At 39.9% G+C, this 19,755-nt stretch overlaps 2 protein-coding genes across 3 annotated transcripts; one reads left to right on the top strand and one right to left on the bottom strand.

Moving 5' to 3' along the window:
- Positions 1–498: 498 nt before the first annotated feature.
- Positions 499–6,789, top strand: CCNA2 (cyclin A2). Its single transcript, XM_027970780.3, has 8 exons — positions 499–931; positions 1,716–1,959; positions 3,260–3,372; positions 3,557–3,780; positions 4,400–4,607; positions 5,026–5,139; positions 5,603–5,736; positions 6,062–6,789. Exons 1-8 carry the CDS (start codon positions 725–727, stop codon positions 6,108–6,110), a joined length of 1,293 nt encoding a protein of 430 aa, XP_027826581.1. The 5' UTR covers positions 499–724; the 3' UTR covers positions 6,111–6,789.
- On the bottom strand, positions 6,723–19,705 carry EXOSC9 (exosome component 9). Of its 2 annotated transcripts, XM_004009582.5 has the most exons (12): positions 19,538–19,705; positions 19,109–19,203; positions 18,349–18,468; positions 18,125–18,227; positions 17,073–17,210; positions 14,595–14,677; positions 11,625–11,757; positions 10,530–10,618; positions 9,713–9,859; positions 8,940–9,124; positions 7,195–7,273; positions 6,723–6,870 (listed from the first exon to the last, which is right to left on the bottom strand). In XM_004009582.5, the coding sequence occupies exons 1-12, from the start codon at positions 19,601–19,603 to the stop codon at positions 6,786–6,788; spliced, it is 1,323 nt and encodes a 440-aa protein (XP_004009631.2). In that variant the 5' UTR covers positions 19,604–19,705; the 3' UTR covers positions 6,723–6,785. The 2 variants fall into 2 exon arrangements, with proteins under 2 accessions (XP_004009631.2, XP_012034782.2); XM_012179392.4 differs by lacking the exon at positions 7,195–7,273.
- Between the last annotated feature and the right edge of the window lie 50 nt (positions 19,706–19,755).

A 19,755-nucleotide genomic window follows, 5' to 3' on the forward strand; every position in this document is an offset into this window, starting at 1 on the left:
GAACATTGAGTAACTTGAACAAGACCACCAGGCCAGTATGGCCGGATCCGATTTTAGACCTTGAGAAACTTCAGTCAAGCTAACTGGAGGTCCTGTGGCTAAAGGCCGGGTGGTGATGGTGTGGTCTTTAAGTGATGTTTGACTCTGTGACCCCATGGACTAACCCGTCAGACTCTATGTACGGCCCACTAATAATCGCTAAAGTGTAACTCACTTTGTACTAGCGGCCGCCCCTAGCCTAAGACAGGAACTGCTTAGCGGCGGTATTTAAAGCCACCATAAGCCTAGGCCCCGCCTCCCCGCCCGGCGCAGGCGTCCTTCCTTCTGCCGCCGTTCTCTGTTTCTTCGTCCCGCTCCGCCCCTGCTCGGGTGCCTTCGCAGCCGCCTTCATTCGCCTGCGACCGCGTCGCCCCGAGTGACGTCACAGGGACCGGCACCTTTCATTGGTCCATTTCAATAGTCGCGGGATACTTGAACTGCGGGAACAGCCGCAGCTCCGGCGGGCTGCTCGCTTCATTTCGGGGGCGTCCTTGTCCCTCCACGCCCGGCAGTTCTTGCCTCCGCCTTTCTCAGTCTCCTCGGTCCTGCACGGTTCCGAGCAGACGGGCAGGCTGGCTCGGGCTGCGGCGGGCGGGTACGGCTGGAGTGTTCCTCGGCTGGTGTGCGGGACTCAGTGCACGCTGCTTGGCGCCGGGCTGATCCCGCCGCGCCCCCGGGAGCAGAGATGTTGGGCAGCTCCGCGCACGGGCCTGCGGCCCGCGAGGCGGGTTCGGCGCTAACATTGCAGCAGTCGGCGTTCCAGGAGGACCAGGAGAACGTCAACCCCGAGAAGTCGGCGCCCGCCCAGCAGCCCCGGACCCGGGCTGGGCTGGCGGTACTGAGGGCCGGGAACTCGCGGGGTCCAGCGCCCCAGAGGCCTAAGACGCGACGGGTAAAGCAATGAACGATATCCTCAGGAGGGAGGGCCGAGCGGGGGTTTTGCACGGGTTTAGCCGGCAGAGGAGAGTGGCGAGAAAGCATTCCCTGGGCTTTTCGCGGGAGGCTAGGATCTGGAGTTCCTTGATCCCTGGGTTTCTAGAGTGTAGGACGCCACATTACTCCCATTAGTTACTCTTCCATACTGTTCCTGACAGCGCTGTGCTTTCATGCTGCCTCTCAGCTTTCCATTGGGAGTATTTTTCCATAGATAATGGGATCAAACCAGGCCCCACAACGTTGAGTATGGTCTTTGCCCGCCTCCACGCCTTTCTGCTCTAAAACCCAGGCACTATTCCGACCTTCGTCTTCCCCATATGGATGGGTAAAGAAACTACCTTTACTTTGGGCGAAGGTATGAAAAGTGCTTTGCTATTGGTCAATTCCGCCATCTTACTGAATTTGCTCTGTTGCTCCACCCTAGGGTGAAAAAGGAAAACCACTTGTTTTTTGCCATCTCTGTTAAATTTGGCATCTTTCGGCCTGCCACTCCAGCCATCTCTGGCCTAGTTTTGCATAATTCCATTTGGTGTGACCGAAATCTTTGGTGTCACAGGAATGCCTATGACAAATTGAAGCATCTCTTCTTTCTCCAGCTACTCAAATTTCCTTGCCTGAACTTTGCCCCCAAAAGTTTTAATTTTCCTGATAAGAGGGTTTGGGACTATACTCAGCAGTATAAGGGGATGAAAGTAAAATTCCACTTAATAGGCTCAAAGCATTTAATTATTTCATTGTAGGTTGCACCTCTTAAGGATCTTCCTGTAAATGATGAGCATGTCACTGTTCCTCCCTGGAAAGCAAACAGTAAACAGCCTGCATTTACCATTCATGTGGATGAAGCAGAAAAAGAGATTCAAAAGAGGCCAACTGAATCTAAAAAATCAGAAAGTGAAGATGTCTTGGGTTTTCATTCAGCTGTTACTTTACCAGGACCAAGAAAGCCACTGGCACCTCTTGATTACCCAATGGATGGTAGTTTTGGTAAGTTTTAAAGAAAACTTGAATAAAAGTAATTGTTAAATAGGTCGGATTAATATTTTCCTTCTAAGACATTTTACTTGAGCCTTACTACATTATGAGTTAGGCATAACAAGTTTAGAAAGGGTGTGACTTATCTCAGGCCTCACAGCTAATCTGTGACCTGGTGACCTCCAAAAAGATTCTAATCCCGTGCTCCTTCTGGTACACTGCTGCTGCTGCTAAGTCGCTTCAGTCATGTCCGACTGTGCGACCCCATAGGCGGCAGCCCACCATGCTCCTCTGTCCCTGGGATTCTCCAGGCAAGAACACTGGAGTTGGGTTGGTACACTGCTAATCACATCAATTTCATTAGATCCCAAAGACTTAATTGACCCTCAAAATATTTGCTTAGTTGGGAGAATATATTTCAGTTAAGACTAACTTTGTTCACACCATTTCAGAGAACGCCATCTGAGGATGTAGCTTTAAATATTGAGATAGCCGACATCCCGTCCAGCTCTAAAATTTGTTTCTGTAAAACCCGTCTGAGTGATTGTCTGATATCAGAAAGACAGTTGTCTTCCTGTGAGTCAGAGTAACTGCTATGGACAGCTCTGTCTACAGTTTGTGCTACTTTACCATCAGACTGTGGGTTCACTGGACAGCTCACTGAATTCAATATCAGTTTTAGTTGTATAAACGAGGGGTATAGCAGAGAAGTGCTTTGGAAATAACAGTAATTTGTGTATTATTTAAAATTCACAGCAAATTTTAACCTCAAAGTAAACTTTGAGCTGAAATAATAATGGATGACATTCATTGCCTCCAAAGATGAATTTTACCAATCACCCATTGATTGTACCGTTAATATGTTTCAACTGCCCATGACAAATCTGATTTCCTCTTTAGCACACTTGTTAGTCCTGCTTCTAATTGTTGCCTGGATTATGCTTTGCAAATGTTAGACTTTGGGGTCTGCAAACTCTTATGACAAATCCTAGATATTATCTCAGAGTTTGGATTTTAACCTTGTTCTAACAGAACCACTGTCTTCCTATCATGCAAGATGAATGATGGTTTAACTTAATAACCTGCTCCTCAAATTCATTTTCCCATTAATGGTCTAACGATATTTTAATTAAGATCATTCCAAAACTAAGTAGACAGAGGTACTAAGATGAGAGTTAAATCTCTTATGTATTTTGTCATAAAAAGCTCTTTTAGTTGGATGAAATAAGCTCATTGGTAGTATGGGACTCCTTACAAGGACCATCATTTTTAGCTCTTAAGTGAACTTAACTGTATTTTTGAATTGTCCCAGAGTCTCCACATACTATGGAAATGTCAGTTGTACTGGAAGATGAAAAGCCAGTGAGTGTTAATGAAGTACCAGACTACCATGAGGACATTCACACATACCTTAGGGAAATGGAGGTAACTGCTGCCTGAATCTACTCTTTATACTGCTGTTTATTTACTGTGGGGAAATGAAATTAAGATGATGTTTTTACATTTTTTAACTGCCAGTTGATTACTCTAATACTATATTTAAGTTTCTAGCATGTAGCTGGTATCTGTTAATGATAGAATATCTAACTGTAATTTTAACACTCAACAGGTTAAATGTAAGCCTAAAGTGGGTTACATGAAGAAACAGCCAGACATTACCAACAGTATGAGGGCTATCCTCGTGGACTGGTTAGTTGAAGTAGGAGAAGAATATAAACTGCAGAACGAGACCCTGCATTTGGCTGTGAACTACATTGATAGGTTTCTTTCATCCATGTCTGTGTTGAGAGGAAAACTTCAACTTGTGGGCACTGCTGCTATGCTTTTAGCCTCGTAAGTCCAACTTGGTTCATTGGGTTAAAAGTGATTAGTATTTTTCTGTGTAGGGAAGAAATTGTGATTTAAAATACATATATTTGGCAAGTGTGATGTTTTAACATATAACACAAAGCAGGACTCACAACTACGTGAGGGGTGGTAGTGTAGATGAAACTATCAATTTAGGACATTAATTTGCCTAGATCAGTCTTTCAGGGCACTTGAACCTACAGACTGGCAAGATTTTAATACACTAGGACCAAGTTACAAAGTATGGTTCCTTCCACAGAAAAGTACCTTCTGTTAAATAAGCAAAATCTTACCTTTTCCCCATTAAGATATGAAAACTAAAATATAAAGCATTTCTTTTTCTAAGGAAATTTCCCACATTTTCAGTTACTTGCTGACCTTGCTCCCATCTTGGGAAGTCAGTCTCTCATTTCCTTGGACTTCAGTGGAAGACATATATGGGGGCTTTTAATTAGCATTTAACCAATTTCAGCTAAAAATGGTCAAGTATCAGTGGAAACAGGGAACTGGTTTCAGATTCATTCCATTGATTCTGCTTAAGGGATTTCAAGTTGGGATAAACAAGCTTGCTTTTCTAAGGACTAATTACTTCTTTGCATTGTAGAAAGTTTGAAGAAATATACCCACCAGAAGTAGCAGAGTTTGTATACATTACAGATGATACATATACCAAGAAACAAGTTCTGAGGATGGAGCACCTAGTCTTGAAAGTCTTAGCTTTTGACTTAGCTGCACCAACAATAAATCAGTTTCTTACCCAGTACTTTCTGCATCAGCAGCCTGCAAACTGCAAAGTTGAAAGTTTAGCAATGGTAAGTTCCTTTCATTCTGTTGAATGAAGATTCTAAGGTCACAACTGGGGCAAGCTCTAGTTTCATTATACAGTCTTGGTCAGGAATATACTATTCTGGGACAGATGAGTGCTGCAGCACATGAGAGCAAGCCCATCACTCGCAAAGGATAATGTAAATTGGGAAAGCATTGGGGATATGAGAATGGAACGTAAGTGGTAGCCAGAAGGGTTGTTCTAAAGGCTAGGGGAAAAATACAGGATGAGAATGAAGCAAAACAATGCAGTAGTGGATATATTTAAAGATGTGACTGAAAATTTTTATATGGTTGCTATACAGCCAGTCTTAAAAGACAAGAAAAAATTAGGTCAGAAAAGGCGGATTTGAGGTTTGAATTCCAGAGCTCTTATGATCATAGTTATTTACTTTTTCATTCCAGTTTTTGGGAGAGTTAAGTTTGATAGATGCTGACCCATATCTAAAGTATTTGCCATCAGTTATCGCTGCAGCGGCCTTTCATTTAGCACTCTACACAGTCACAGGACAAAGCTGGGTATGTATTACATCTTCACACGTCTACTTTTTGATTCTAAATGCCTGTGCCAGATAACTGTCGTAGACAATTGATGGTTGTCTAAATGTACTGAACTGGAAGAGTTGTCCAACCATCTACTCTGTTTAAAGCGTCCTGTCTTAGAAAGCTTAGTTACTTTTGCACATTTGAAAGATGTGCTTAAAGAATCTGGGCAACAAGGCCTGCCACTGGCAGGGAAAATTGTAAAAACTGAAGTCAGCAAAAAGGCGCTTAAGAAAAGTGGAAAATGTTCAGTTCAGTCACTCAGTCGTGTCCGACTCCTTGTGACCGTGTGGCCTGCAGCATGCCAGGCTTCCCTGTCCACCATTGGAGGTGTTAAGTACTAAAGTTTAACAAAACTCAAGCTTAATGCCAACTACTAAGTTGTGTTTAGTGTCTGTTACAAAAACAAAGTCCAGTGGTTTTCTCCTCCCTCCTGCAGCCTGAATCATTAGTACAGAAGACTGGATATACTCTGGAAACTCTAAAGCCTTGTCTCCTGGACCTTCACCAGACCTACCTCAGAGCACCACAGCACGCACAACAGTCAATAAGAGAGAAGTACAAAAATTCAAAGTAAGAAGTAACAGCAGTAGATACTACACAAGTTTGCTTTTCCAGGCTATCCTACGGCTCAGAGTTCCTTAATATTTTAACTTCTATTATTTAAGCAACCACTCTCTTAGCAGCCATGTGTTTTGAGCTTTCTGTCCTATATTTGAGGGAGAAGAGGGGAGAGGAACAGGGCATGCATGCATGCATGTTTGGGGGACCAGACTGGTTTTGTAAATATTAAATCAAGTAGGCAGAAATTTGTGAGTTCCTGGTATGTGTATAATTCCATGATCTGCTTCACCCAATGAATGTTTACTAAAAATGGATTTTTTTTTCTTACTTACAGGTATCATGGTGTTTCTCTCCTCAACCCACCAGAGACACTAAATGTGTAACAGTGAAAAGACTGCCCTTGTTTTCTAAGATGTAAATCACTCAAAGTATATGGTGTATAGATTTTATCTTAGGTTTTAATTTTACAATCATTTCTGAATACAGAAGTTTATGGTCCAGTACAAATTATGGTATCTATTACTTTTTAAATGGTTTTAATTTGTATATCTTTTGTAAATGTAACTATCTTAGATATTTGGCTAATTTTAAGTGGTTTCTGTTAAAGTATTAATGATGTCAGCTGTCAGGATAATAATTAATAAATTGATTTGGAAAATTTGGTTTGTAAGTCAAATTTAATTTGAAGTAAAAATTTGACTTCAGGATTTCACTCAGAAAAATTCATCAGGACTGGGAAGGCTTCTCCTTCCGACACACAGGTGCTGACATTCACTTCTTTAAGAAACTGGGCCAGCTGTGACTTGGGAATAATCTGAGACCGTCAGGCCTGTGTACACACTTCTTCATTCGTCAACTTTCAGTACACTTGACCTACCAAAATGACAGCTATTTAAAACCTGTAGAGTTCTCCAGGCATTTATTTTAAAGCATAATGTAAAAAACTGTATAAAGAAGTAGATTTTATGATGGATTTGTGAATAAAATACTCAAGATTGTTAGCACTGAATAAATACCTTTTTAATAGTTATATACACAAATATACAACTTTGTGAACTTTAATTGGCCGCTCTCTTCTTTTTTCTTTTCTTCACTGGCTTTTTACTTGGTGCTTTTACTTGTGTTGCACTGATGGTCTGTGTTCTGTGAACAAAGTAAATTAACGTTTCAACAGTATTAGTACTATGAGCTGATTCCACAAATGGTTTTTACCAACCTTACTTCCTACACTGCCCCCTACTTTGGTGATCCAAACTACTTTTTCCAGTAGGCTGGATATTTACCAACTATGGCAGAAGAATACTGTAACCTTGAAAGGCACCCATGCAGATGTATAGAGAAACCATAGAAAGATCTGGATTGCTAATGCAAAAGGTGTCTGTTGAGAGGGTAAGATGACAATAAACCAGAGAGCAAGCCTCTAAAGAGTCTTGAGTATACATTTGAAATAAATGAGAAATTTGTTACCTTATTTTCTTTGGATTCTTATCTGGTTCTAAAATGATCATTTCTTCTTCTTCACTGTCTGAGAGCACTATAGGGGCATCTTTAAGAAAATGTTAGAGGAATTAGATTTCAGATAGAAGAGGCCCAGTCATTTTGGCTGGAGGCTTACAGATCTGTTTGGTTCTTCTCTTCCCTGAGTTTATTCATTGGAGCTCTGAAAAACCATGTGTGCTGCTTTCACAGAAAAGTTAGGGGGGTAAATCTATATATTTTGTAGATACAGTGCATCTTTAATAGAACTAATCTGGAAACAAGTCAGTATGCCAACTGAATTCCTTGTGCTTTTTAAAAGATTTTTGCCAAACTCCTCCAGAAACTGTGTCAATTTAAATTCCAAAAAACAGTATATGAAGAATCCATTTCCTACAAATCCATTTCCGATCCACATAAGAGTTTTCCATTTCTTCCTTTGTTCGTATGTGTGTGCTAAGTTGTGTCACTTGTGTCCGACTCTTTGCGACCCTAACGGACTTGTAGGCTCCTCTGCCCCTGGGATTCTCCAAGCAAAAAAACTGGAGTGGGTTGCCACTTCCTCCTCCAGGGGATCTTCCCCACCCAGGGATCGAATCCGTGTCTCTTAGGTCTCCTGCATTGGCAGGTGGGCCACCTATATATATAAAGGCATATATAGTTTAAAAAAAAAAAAGTATCAAGCTGAGTAAGGGTCCCAAACAATGGGGAATTTTTTTTTTTTTTTGCCTTAAAAAAAAAAACCCCAGTAGGTTCTTAGTAATATTTACAGGTAATAATCTTCCTCAAAGGTAGGCAGGTATGAGCAACTATTTTCTCAGCCAGATTTAGCAACTGTCCTTTAGGTCTCTACCAACCTACTTTATGTCTACATAAATAATTCATGATAGAATTTTACTTTCCTTAAAATATCCACAGGTGAGAACCATTTCTATAGTTCAGTTGCTTTCAGGATGCCAGGAACATCTGGGACTACCACTGTTCATGCACATGTAGAATGTTGTGGGTTCTCATACAGCTCTGTTATGGTAGCCCCATGTGGCAACTTAACTATACCAATTAAAATTCAGTATTGGGTTACACAAGCCACATTTCACTGCTCAACAGCACTGGCCTAGAGGCTACTATGCTGGCCAGTGTAGACAGAACATTTCTAACACTGCAGAAAGTTGTATGGACAGCACTATTCTAATACATGTATGACACTTCCTTTTTATATTTGAGGCTTCCCAGCTGATTCAGTGGTAAAGAACCCGCCTGCCAATGCAGGAGACGGGGGTTTGATCCCTGGGATGGGAAGACTGCCTGGAAGAGGAAATGGCAACCTGCTCCAGTATTCTTGCCTGGGAAATCCCACAGACAGAGCCTGGCAGGCTACACTCAGTGGGGTCGTTAAGAGTCAGGCAACTTGGTGACTGAGCATGCACTAAAAACTATACAAAGAAAAAACAGCGTGCACGAATGAGGTTTAAGATACTTATCCTTTTACAACTGCCCTGGATATATAATCAAAAGAAAAAAAAACCTTTTATGCCACTCTCCTCACATATCAAAGAATACCACTGTTCTACAAAGTATATTCTTAGAACTAGGAGTTAACATTGCAGTTAGCCTCAACAGTTGAAATTTAACATTTAGTCCCTCTAAATAAGTAACTGCTAATATAAAAACAAGATTTCTAAGATATATATGTATATATATACACACATTACATACAGCCATAAAGTATCACATACCTTGGCTTCCAATATGAGAGACGTCTACTCCTGCGTCCATTTTTATACCATCAAGGATGACAGCTTCATCATTGCCACCTTCATCCTCATCTTCCTTCTCAGAGTCTTCAAGATGACCCCAGGAGTTTTCTATTCCCTCTCCAATTTGGGCGGTCCCAGGAGTCCACAGCACAGGTTTAGAAACACTTGGCAAGTTAAGAAAACTGAGTAACAAATATACTGCTATTTGATGCAGTGTTGAAACAATTAGAATGTAAGTTCTCTTCTGTTAAGTCTGAAGTTCACCTCAAATTATTAGGAAAAAAATTATCAACGGCTATACTATGGATGGCTGAACAATGAAGAAAAAATGTAATTCAGGTTAAGATTTTATGGACAGAATGGGTGACAAATATCAAGACACACACACTGGCTTGGAACATTTCAGTTGTAGTAATAAATTTGGTGAATGAATCAACTTTAAGAACAATGTAATGATGTATATATAGGGCTTGACTATGTCACTGAGATTCAAGAATTTTTCCAAAGGAAAATAAAACACTGAAAGTTGTTAAAGTATAAACTTTTCTGATTTCTGAGAAGAGAAGCTGAAGAGAAGGCAGATGTTACACCATCAATTTACTTCATCACTCTCTTGTCTTGTAAATGTTTTTTTCTGTTTTCAGAAAACAAATTTCAGTATGCACATACTTCACACAGCCCTAATCATGCCACAAGTATTATAAATCTTGTTTTTACTGGAAAAAAAAAAAAAAATCACCCAGTAAAGATACACTTCTGAAGGAGGTTCAGCTTCAGAAATGATTTCTTCTGCTTTCTCTTCTACATCGGAGGTATCAATAGGGGCCTTTTCCATTTTAAATGCTGTAATCCTTTGATTTGCCATAGATTCTGCAAAGCCAAACTTTCCACCTTCTTTCCTATGTGGATTTTTTTAGGGAGTGGGGAGGGAAAGGGAGAATGAGATGGAAGAGAAGACAGGAAGGAAAAAAAGTTAACTATTTTATCCTTATGATAGATGAGAGACACTGGATGAGAAATCATTTGACTAACTTAATCTAACCCATTTATTTGGCCTATCAAGTGAGATAATAGAAAGCTACTATAATTAACCATTTATTAAACCACATGCCAAGCATGTGCTATGTGCTTGAGGTATATTATTCTCCAAACCTCAAACCAGCCCCACCAGGTAGGCAGTAACCTCCCAGACCACAGCAGACACTGAAGTGCCAAGACACACTATCGCTTAACATCACAGAATAAGAAGAGATGGGGATCAACCCTAGCTTGTGTTCTGTTAGTATAAGTTACCAGATTCTCTTTTTCCTGAGAAAATGTTATTTTAAAAAAAAAAAGAAAGAAAGAAAAGCATTGTGTGGCTTTTCAGTACAGATTATGCTTAAATGGAATGCAATACAATAAACAGTTTGATCAACTTTCAAAAACATTAAGTACTATATTCAACTGAGACTATTAGATAAGGAAAGATTTGAGTGTAAAAACTATATGGTTATGCTTGTGCAAGAAAAGTCATTAACAGAAAAATTTATAACAAGACCATTCAATTCTAAAAAAAAATAAACTTACCTAACTTTCTGGTCGTTCTCCAAAGCTTTCTGTATTAGCTCTGTAATTTCCACTACTTTCACACCAGCTATTTTACTACATCTCAAAACCTATTTATAAAAGTGAATGCTATTATTTACAGACAACAAATCAAAGAGTTTTCTTTAGCAAAACTAAAAACATAAGATTAGTTTTACCTTTGCAATTTAAGCCTTACTTTTTTTTCAAATTAGAAAATAATACAATATAAAAACACAAATTAAGGCAAGATGTAAGAGACTTTTAATTAAGGGAAGTGACCCAAAAACTTCTCTATGACAATGTAAGATACCACTAAAAAGGCCACACATACACTCACTTCCTTTCTGTGAGTGATCCCTATCTCTGCTCAAGACAGAGCTGCAAAGTGTCCCATCAGAAGCTTTCATAAAGCAGATTCCCAGGCCTCAGGGACCAGTGGATCAGAATCTCTGGAAATAACATTTACTGTATACTTAATTTATGCTACACAGTCCAAAGTATCTATATTGATCCTTACATTCTCCTAACGAGAAGGTGCTGACAGTAAGATTACTTCCTATTTTACAGATAGAGACTGAAGCACAAAAAGATGAATTAATCTGCCGAAGGTCAGTTAGTGTAAAGGCAGAGCTGGAATTCCAACCAAGTAGCCTTTGTGCTCCTAACCAGCTGCAACATGTGCTACGTGGCAATCTATTTTCTAAAAGCCCCCACGTGAACCTTATATGCAGCTGGATTTGAGAATTTCTGCCCACTGTACCCAAATCTCAAAAGTAAAATTTATACCTAAATCTACTTTATGACACTTAAAAAAAACAGGGATATAAACCCCTTTCCTCACTGGGAAGAAGAGTATTCCTCTATGTAGAGGGGCTTAGACTGGGGAGCGCCGCACACAGGGGAGGAGGGGAGGAAGGGAGGAAGGGCCCCTGGTGGCATAAGGACAACAGAGCATAAGGACAGTCATGGAACCAGAGTCTAACAGAGCCTAGGATCAGCCACGGAAAGTACCTGTTGGATTTTAGGCAAAAATCAAGAAAAAGCTTCTAAAAACATGAGACCTATTTTTAATGGAACATCAGTCAAAATACTGACTTGATCTTTTAGCAGCATTATCCCACCACTGGACTGGATGGTACAAATCTCTCGGTGCTTATTCATGGCAATCACCAGCAAGCCATCCATTACACGTTCTTCTCGTTCACTGGGATCCACCAATAAATATGTTCTGAAATGAATGTTAAGTTTACCTGAACAAATGTGACACTGAGTGCTTGTCAATTTTCTTAAACTGGATAACTGCTTGACAATACTGTGTTGGTTTCTACCATTTATCAACCATCTATCAGCCATAGGTATGCCTATGTCCCCTCCCTCCCACCTCCCAGCCCATCCCACCTCTCTAGATTGTCAGAGCACCAGATCTGAGCTCCCTGCGTCATACAGGGAGTGTCCACGGGCTGTCTAATTTTACGTATGGTTATGTTTCAAAGCCACTCTCAATTTGTTCCCTCCTCCTTCCCTGCGTCCACAAGTCTGCTGTCTGTGTCTGCATCTCCATTACTCCACTGCAAATAGGTTCATCAGTACCATCTTTCTAGATTCCATATGTATGTGTTAATATATGATATTTGCCTTTCTCTTTCTGACTTAGCTCACCCTGTATAATAGGCTCTAGGTTCATCCACCTCATTAGAACTGAGTTAACTGTTTTTCCTTTTTATGACTGAGTAATATTCCATCGTGTATATGTACCACAGCCTCTTTATCCATTCATCTCTCAATAATCATCCAGGTTGCTTCCATGTCCCGGCTATTGGAAATAGTGCTGTGATGACACTGGAGTACATGATGTCTTTTCCAATTACAGTTTTCTCAGGGTATACATATATAAATAAATAAATATATATATATGCCCAGTAGTGGGATTGCTAGGTTATGTGGTGGTTTTATTCCTCATTTTTTAAGGAAATTCCATACTACAGTAGTTGTATCAATTTGCATTCCCACCAACAGTGCAAAACAGTTCCCTTTTCTCCATACCTTTTCCAGCACTTATAGTCTTTAGATTTTTTCATGATGGCCATTCTGACTGGTGTGAGGTGATACCTCATCGTAGTTTTGATTTTCATTTCTCTGGTAATGAGAGATGTTGAGCATCTTTTCATGGGTTTATACACTATGTGTATAGTCATGAGCAACGTTGAGCATCTTTTTTTATGTGTTTATATGCCATGTGTATGTCTTCTTTGGAGAAACATCTGTTTAGATTTTCTGCCAATGTTTTGATTGTTGTTTGTTTTCTGGTATTGAGCTGAATGCTGCTGCTGCTGCTAAGTCACTTCAGTCATGTCCAACTCTGTGCAACCCCATAGATGGCAGCCCACCAGGCTGCCTGGGCGTCCCTGGGATTCTCCAGGCAAGAACAGTGGAGTGGGTTGCCATTTCCTTCTCCAATGCATGAAAGTGAAAAGTGAAAGTGAAGTCACTCAGTTGTGTCCAACTCTTCACAACCCCAAGGACTGCAGCCCACCAGGCTCCTCCGTCCATGGGATTTTCCAGGCAAGAGTCCTGAAGTGGGGTGCCACTGCCTTCTCCATTGAGCTGAATGAGCTGCTTATATATTCTGGAAATTAATCATTTGTTGGGTTTGCTACTATTTCTCCCATTCTGTGTCAGTTTTAAGATAATGGATATTTTAAAAAGATTTGTTATTGTTCAGCCAAGTCATGTCTGACATGAGCTGTAGCCTGCCCAGCTCCTCTGTTCATGGGATTTCCCAGGCAAGGATACTGGAACGGGTTGCCACTTCCTACTTCAGGGAAATCTTCTCAACCCAGGGACTGAACCCACATCTCCTGCACTGCAGGCACCTTCTTTAACACTGATCCACTCCGCCTATCAATGCAAGAGGCATGGGTTCAATCCCTGGGTCAGGAAGAATTAGGAAGATCCCCTGGAGAAGGAAATGGCAACTCACTTCAGTATCTGTGCCTGAAAAATCCCATGGACAGAGAAGTATCAATCTAATCACATCATTTTAAAAAGACAGCACTATAATAACGTCAAGAGAGTGTATGCAGGTCTGAGCCTATGAATTTGAGTCACTTCAATGTAAAGAGACAACAGAATTATTAAAACATTAATTTGGTTAATTTTAAAGCTTCCCTAATATTCTGTACTTTGAAATTCTTTCAGATTCTGCTTATGGCTCATTAAAAAAAATGCAAAATATCTCAGGAATAATTTTTAAGATACTGATTACATATTAAAATAATATTTTAGATATACTAAGTAAAATAAACTATATCAAAATTAATTTTACCTGTTTCTTTTTACCCTTTTAATGTGGCTACTAAAACTACATACATGGCTCCTGTAGTAACTCTACTGCACAGTGCTATTTCCCTCTAATAAAATTCAGTGACTGAAAGATGAAAGCTTTTCTCCGATTCTCAGTTATAAAATTGCTAAAATATTTATACCTTTGTTTCTAAAGAGACTTAAGGCTCAGGTTTTCATTTAAAGGCACATAAACACCATTTAAAGGACCTAAGATTTCAGGTTTTCTGTTACAGGAGGAGTTAGCAGTGAGTTGTGAAGAAACTGCTGAAGAGCTAAAGGAACCTAGATTTTTACCCATCTGTGAACCATTCCCCCTTGTGACCTGCTCTTATCCTATAACTATTCCATCTATTATGCTCCTCAAATATACTCCAAAGTCTTCTTCCATGAACCCACAGTCTCATCCACGCTCCAATTAGAGCCGAATATCTGTATCTAAGGAAGATACACTGACATGTTGTGGTAAACTCATAAATTTCTAAGTAATCCATGAAAGGAAAAATGTCAAGTCTCTTCGTTAGAGGAGAGTTTATCACTTCTATTGAGGAAATTCTCAGTACTGAGTGTTTGTCAACTAATGCTCTTAAAAAGAAAGAAAAGAACTATAAAGTACTTTAGTATTAAAGGAAGGATTTGTTCATTTGCCTATGGCATATTTGAGTGGAACAAAAAATTTCTAGCTTCATTAATAATTTTGGCCATGATGAGGATGAGACTTACCCTTGCTGGAAGAAGGCAAAACTGACACAAATGGGCATGTGATGGATGCTCAATGGTACAGGATCACGTTCTTCAAGTGTATACTGTTTGAAAATAAGTTTCAATAATTACAGTCCCTAAGTTATAAACATATAAAAAATCACTTTGTATATCAAATATTAAGGTAAAAGATGAAATCCCTTTAATCCTGAGTACCTAAATAACTTCTTTTGCAATTACCTGTTTGACTTTGCCATTCACCTTTCTTATAACTTTATGTATTTGTCAAAAAGTTTTATTGAGGTATAATTTACGTACCATAAAGTCCACCAATTATTAATAAATAATCCACTTTCTAGTAAATATATCAGTTCAGTTCAATTCAGTTGCTCAGTTGTGTCCGACTCTTTGTGACCCCATGGACTGCAGCACGCCAGGACTCCCTGTCCATCATCAACTTGCAGAGTTTACCCAAACTCATGTCCATTGAGTCGGTGATGCGATCCAGCCATCTCATCCTCTCTCATCCCCTTCTCCTCCCCTCCAATCTTTCCCAGCATCAGGGTCTTTTCCAGTGAGTCAGTTCTATGTATCAGGTGGCCAGAGTATTGGAGCTTCAACTTCAACATCATAGTTGTGTAATTATCACCACAATCCAGTTTTTTTTCAAACATTCTCATTACTCACCTCAAATCTCTTTAGCATGTCTGAAGTTGATCACCCTCACTCCCAAGTCAAAGCAACCACTGATTTGTCTCTAGAAATCTGCCTTTTCTGGGCATTTTATGTAAGTGGAATCAATTTTCCATCTCCTGCATCTGCCTCCTTTCAACTGAGCCTGTTTCATCCACCTTAAAGTATACATGACATCAGCAGCTTGGTCCTTTTTGCTGTGAAATAATATTCCACTGTGTAGATAAACTACACTTTGCTTTTCCATTCACTAGTTGATGAACATTTGGATAGTTTCCAGTTTTTGGCTATAGCAAACAATGCTGCTATGAACATTCATATAGAAGTCTTTGAGTGAATGTATACTTTCATTCTCTTGGAGTACTCTCTTAGGGATAGAATTGGTGGGCTGTATTCAGCTTACACTTAACTTAAGAAACTGCCAAACTCTTCCAACATGGCTGTACCACTTTATCACCATCAATATTGAGTACTGAGTATCTTTTTTGATGAATAATTAATTTACTTAGTTTAGGCTGTGCTGGGTCTTTGTTGCTGCATGGGCTTTTCAGGGCTTACTCTCCGGTTGTGTGGGCTGCTCGCTGTGGTGGCTTCTCGTGTTGCAGAGCACAGGCTCTAGGCGAGTAAGCATCAGTAGCTGCAGCGCATGGGCTCAGCAGTTGCAGCTTATTGGCCCCAGAGCACTGGCTCAGTGTCTGCGGCTCAGGGGCTGAGGTGCTCCGTGGCCTGTGAGCTCTTCCTGGATCAGGGATCGAACCTGTGTCTCCTGCACTGGCAGGTAGATTCTTCACCACCCAGCCACCGGGCAAGTCCTGTACAGTATTTTTTAATAAGTGTCTTTTTTGCCTACTAATCATACTATACTTTCTTATTTCCTTATACCAACTCCCTTCTCTAAAGGAACATCTCCATTGTTAACAAAACTTTGTCTACATCTCTGTCTTTCAAGAGTCTGCTGCTGCTACTAAGTCACTTCAGTTGTGTCCGACTCTGTGCGACCCCACAGATGGCAGCCCACCAGGCTCCCCCATCCCTGGGATTCTGCAAGCAAGAACACTGGAGTGGGTTGCCATTTCCTTCTCCAATGCATGAAAGTGAAAAGTGAAAGAGTCTGTTCCAACTTAATTCCTAAAAATAGCATCATGAATGACAGCTTAGAGAATCTGGGCATCTGATGTTTCCTTTTGTAAATTCAAAAATCAAACTAACACCACTGTGCACTTCCACTATCCTAGCACATAATTTATATAAATTGAAATTGAGATACTCTGTACACACAAAAAAGGACAATGGAAATAGTCTAAGTCCATGGTTTTCAAAATGTGATCCTTATACCACCACTATCAGTATCACCTGGGAATGCTGTTAGAAGTACAAAGTCATATATCCTATCCCCATCCTACTCTGAGGATGGACACTAGCAATATGTTTTAACAATCTTTCCAGGAGTTTCTGATGGCTTTTGCCACAGAATAAGAATAAGACAAAGCATCTCCCTGTGAAAATACTGAAAACTGTATATTTCTCACACACCCCCTAAGCAAAAGCCAACCACTTTATCTAATGCTCAATCCAATCTAGTTCTATTCTAAAATATCAAGATAGCCTGTACTTCTGTCGACAAAACTTCTGTATAGGCGATTTAAGAGATTTCAAGGGCAATTATGAGCACATGTAGTTTTTGCCTTGTGAACAAATTTTAGAACATATCTAACTGCCATTTACAATAAAACTTCATTTAAAACAAGTTGTCCTGCACGTCATTCATTCTTAAGAAGGAGCCTGGCTCACATCACGGGAGCTTACCAATGTTACTTCATCTCCTTGAACAGAGACATCAGGCCTTCGGAAGTGACATAAGGCTACAATTGCAGCAATGCTGGCAGCATCGATAATATTTCCATCATGATTTAATAAATGTAGGTCCACGCGTATTTGCCAAACCTAAATGTGAATTTAAAACAAAAATAAATCCTAACTGGTCACAAGCACACTTTATTTGTAAGGAAAGATAACACTGTGTGCAGATTTTTCTCTTGCTGTTAAAACATGCCTTTATTCCTTCCAATGTACCAGTAAAAACATATTTAGAAAAATATTAATCCAGACCAACACCTGAAATACCAATAGTTCACCTTTCTATGAGTCATCTGACAACAGTAAAATATATACTCCAACTGAACAGAACCACTCTTATGTTTAGTACTAAGATTTCCCTAACTTCTAAGACTAATGTATTTTTATTGTCTCCGAACTTAAAAAACTCAAACACTTAGGTTCCTGGACAATACTTATGATAACCTTACAAGTAAAGGAAGTATAATATTCAAGTATGTGATGTGGAAAGATTAAAGTGACTTCTCTGAAGCCAAAAGATGGTTAAAATACCCTAATCAAGAATAAAGTTTTAATATTATTAAGCAGCACAATATGTTGACAGTAATATTTCCAATGTCAGACTACCAGTGACTCACTATGAGGCCCTGTGTAGGTCAATGAACTTATCCAAATGAAGGATTTAATCAGTTCTTTAGTTCTTCATCCATAAAAAAGGAGACTATTACCTGCTTCCATCAACTCACTTATAACATAAGAAAGAGACATGAGAATATGTAAAAACCACAAGTTCTTTGAATAAAGAATTTGTATGCAAATCTAAGCTACTATTTTCACCAATGTTTTTTGTCCCTCCAAAGAGAGATTCTATAGGAAGATCTATAGACAGCACTCCGTAACATCTGAAGTGAACCAGAATAAAACTGAATTAACTGAAGCTCTGGGAATGAAAGTATAGGTAGAGAGATCCACAAATCAACAGCACTTATCCCAAGATTAAGAATTTTGGGTATACTGCCCACCTTTTCACCAGCAACAACACACAGAGATTCAGTGTCTATACACTTCGAATTTCTTAGACATCTTTCCAAGAGGCGATTCAACTTCACCAAGAGATCTGACTGCCTGTGAAAACAGGAATGGGCTAATGTCAAGAAATGTAACACCAGGCATTAAAACAATAGCTCATCCCTGTTAGGCTTTCCTCTGGTTAAAGCAGTTTTTTAAAAAAAATAGATTTAAATACCTGCCAGGTTCAAAAGCTGGGGCAGCCATCTGCGAGAGTTCAAGGTTAAAAAAAAGAATACCTTCTGTTGCCCTATTGAGTTTTGGAGAAACAAGTTCACAGGAAACTTGTCCAAGAACTCTGCAAAAATAAAGTGCAAATCTGTTAACTAAATGTTCAGTATGATATATCCCTATGATTGAAGTTACACACAAAGTACAGTAGTAGAATATATACAGAAACAAAACATATATTGGCATACACAAAAACATTTATTACAATATTTACTATTCCACAGATTTTTAAGCGTCAATGACCATTACTCCTCTTTTCACAAATATTTAGTGATACAATCGGACATGCAACTTGAGACACCTTAAGTTTTCATATGGCATAGCTCACCAACATTATCTGACCAATATCTCCACAACTTCCAAATGAACATTAAAAATCAAACTCTCACATCACTCAGGAAAAGAAGAAAAGTAGGCCCTTCGCAATGACAACAAATGTCTAAGGAACAAATTCAGTGCAATCACTGCTGGCTGCATATATGATTCACAGAGATCAGAAACAACTATGTGTGGCTCGTGTTGACAGAAAATATATTCATGATTAAAAATATAAAGTGTAGTTATAAAACTAAAGTCCTACATTAAAGAAAATATACTTATTTGGGGCAGCTAAACAAAGTACTGTTCAGACTTCTTATGCTTTGTAAACTGAGCCAATAAAGTTCTTTTAAATTTCTATTGAGCTTATACCTAATTTGAATTGTTACCTTGTTTTCCCAAGCTCCACAATGCAGCACCCATAATCTGTTCCAAATGAAATCTTGATGTTCCTATAATCATAGGTTTGTCTGCCATCCAGCCGCTGTAAGCAGAACATTCATTCGTTTATTCCTAATACAAATATCTATCACTCTTTGCTAGACAGGCCCCGGGCTAAGAACTTAGAGGTAAGTGTGATACTAACTACTCCACATGGGAGAGTGGAAACTAGGTGCCCGGGTACTGACAGTCGCTGGCATGACCCGAGCCTTGAAAAGACCCCACCTGAGCCAAATAAATACTGGGGGCTTGGGGAAGCACTGGCGGCTACTCCTGGGGCTCCCCGGGCCTACGAGAGCTAAGTCCAAGCATCCAGGCCGCAAGGCTGCGAGCCGCCTGCAACCCAACCGCTGACGCGGCGCTAATTCCTAGTTTACCTTCTTCTCTTCAATGGCGCGGAGTAGAAAGCGGCGCTCGCAGTTTGACAGTGGCGTTTCCTTCATACTGTCAAATCAGGAGACCACCAAGTACTGGAATTCGCAGGGAAAACAGAACTCGAAACTCTTCACGCGCGCCCAGCTCGCACCGCGGCGCAGAGTATTGACGTCATCAAAGCGCGGTGGCTGAAGCTGAGAAAGCGGAGGCTAGCGGGGCG

Source organism: Ovis aries, chromosome 6 (assembly GCF_016772045.2).
Source record: "Ovis aries strain OAR_USU_Benz2616 breed Rambouillet chromosome 6, ARS-UI_Ramb_v3.0, whole genome shotgun sequence".
NCBI lineage: Eukaryota > Metazoa > Chordata > Mammalia > Artiodactyla > Bovidae > Ovis > Ovis aries.

What these genes read in the sequence shown, in the direction of transcription:
- CCNA2 (XM_027970780.3), top strand. Translation starts at nt 725, where the DNA reads ATGTTGGGCAGCTCCGCGCACGGGCCTGCGGCCCGCGAGGCGGGTTCG. An exon ending in CCCAATGGATGGTAGTTTTG is followed by an intron (nt 1,960 to 3,259) that starts GTAAGTTTTAAA and finishes GAATTGTCCCAG; the next exon opens with AGTCTCCACATACTATGGAA. An exon ending in GCTGCTATGCTTTTAGCCTC is followed by an intron (nt 3,781 to 4,399) that starts GTAAGTCCAACT and finishes TTTGCATTGTAG; the next exon opens with AAAGTTTGAAGAAATATACC.
- EXOSC9 (XM_004009582.5), bottom strand. Translation starts at nt 19,603, where the DNA reads ATGAAGGAAACGCCACTGTCAAACTGCGAGCGCCGCTTTCTACTCCGC. An exon ending in CCAGCTTTTGAACCTGGCAG is followed by an intron (nt 18,228 to 18,348) that starts GTATTTAAATCT and finishes CTGTTTTCACAG; the next exon opens with GCAGTCAGATCTCTTGGTGA. An exon ending in CTCTCATATTGGAAGCCAAG is followed by an intron (nt 7,274 to 8,939) that starts GTATGTGATACT and finishes ATTTTCTTAAAG; the next exon opens with ATGCCCCTATAGTGCTCTCA.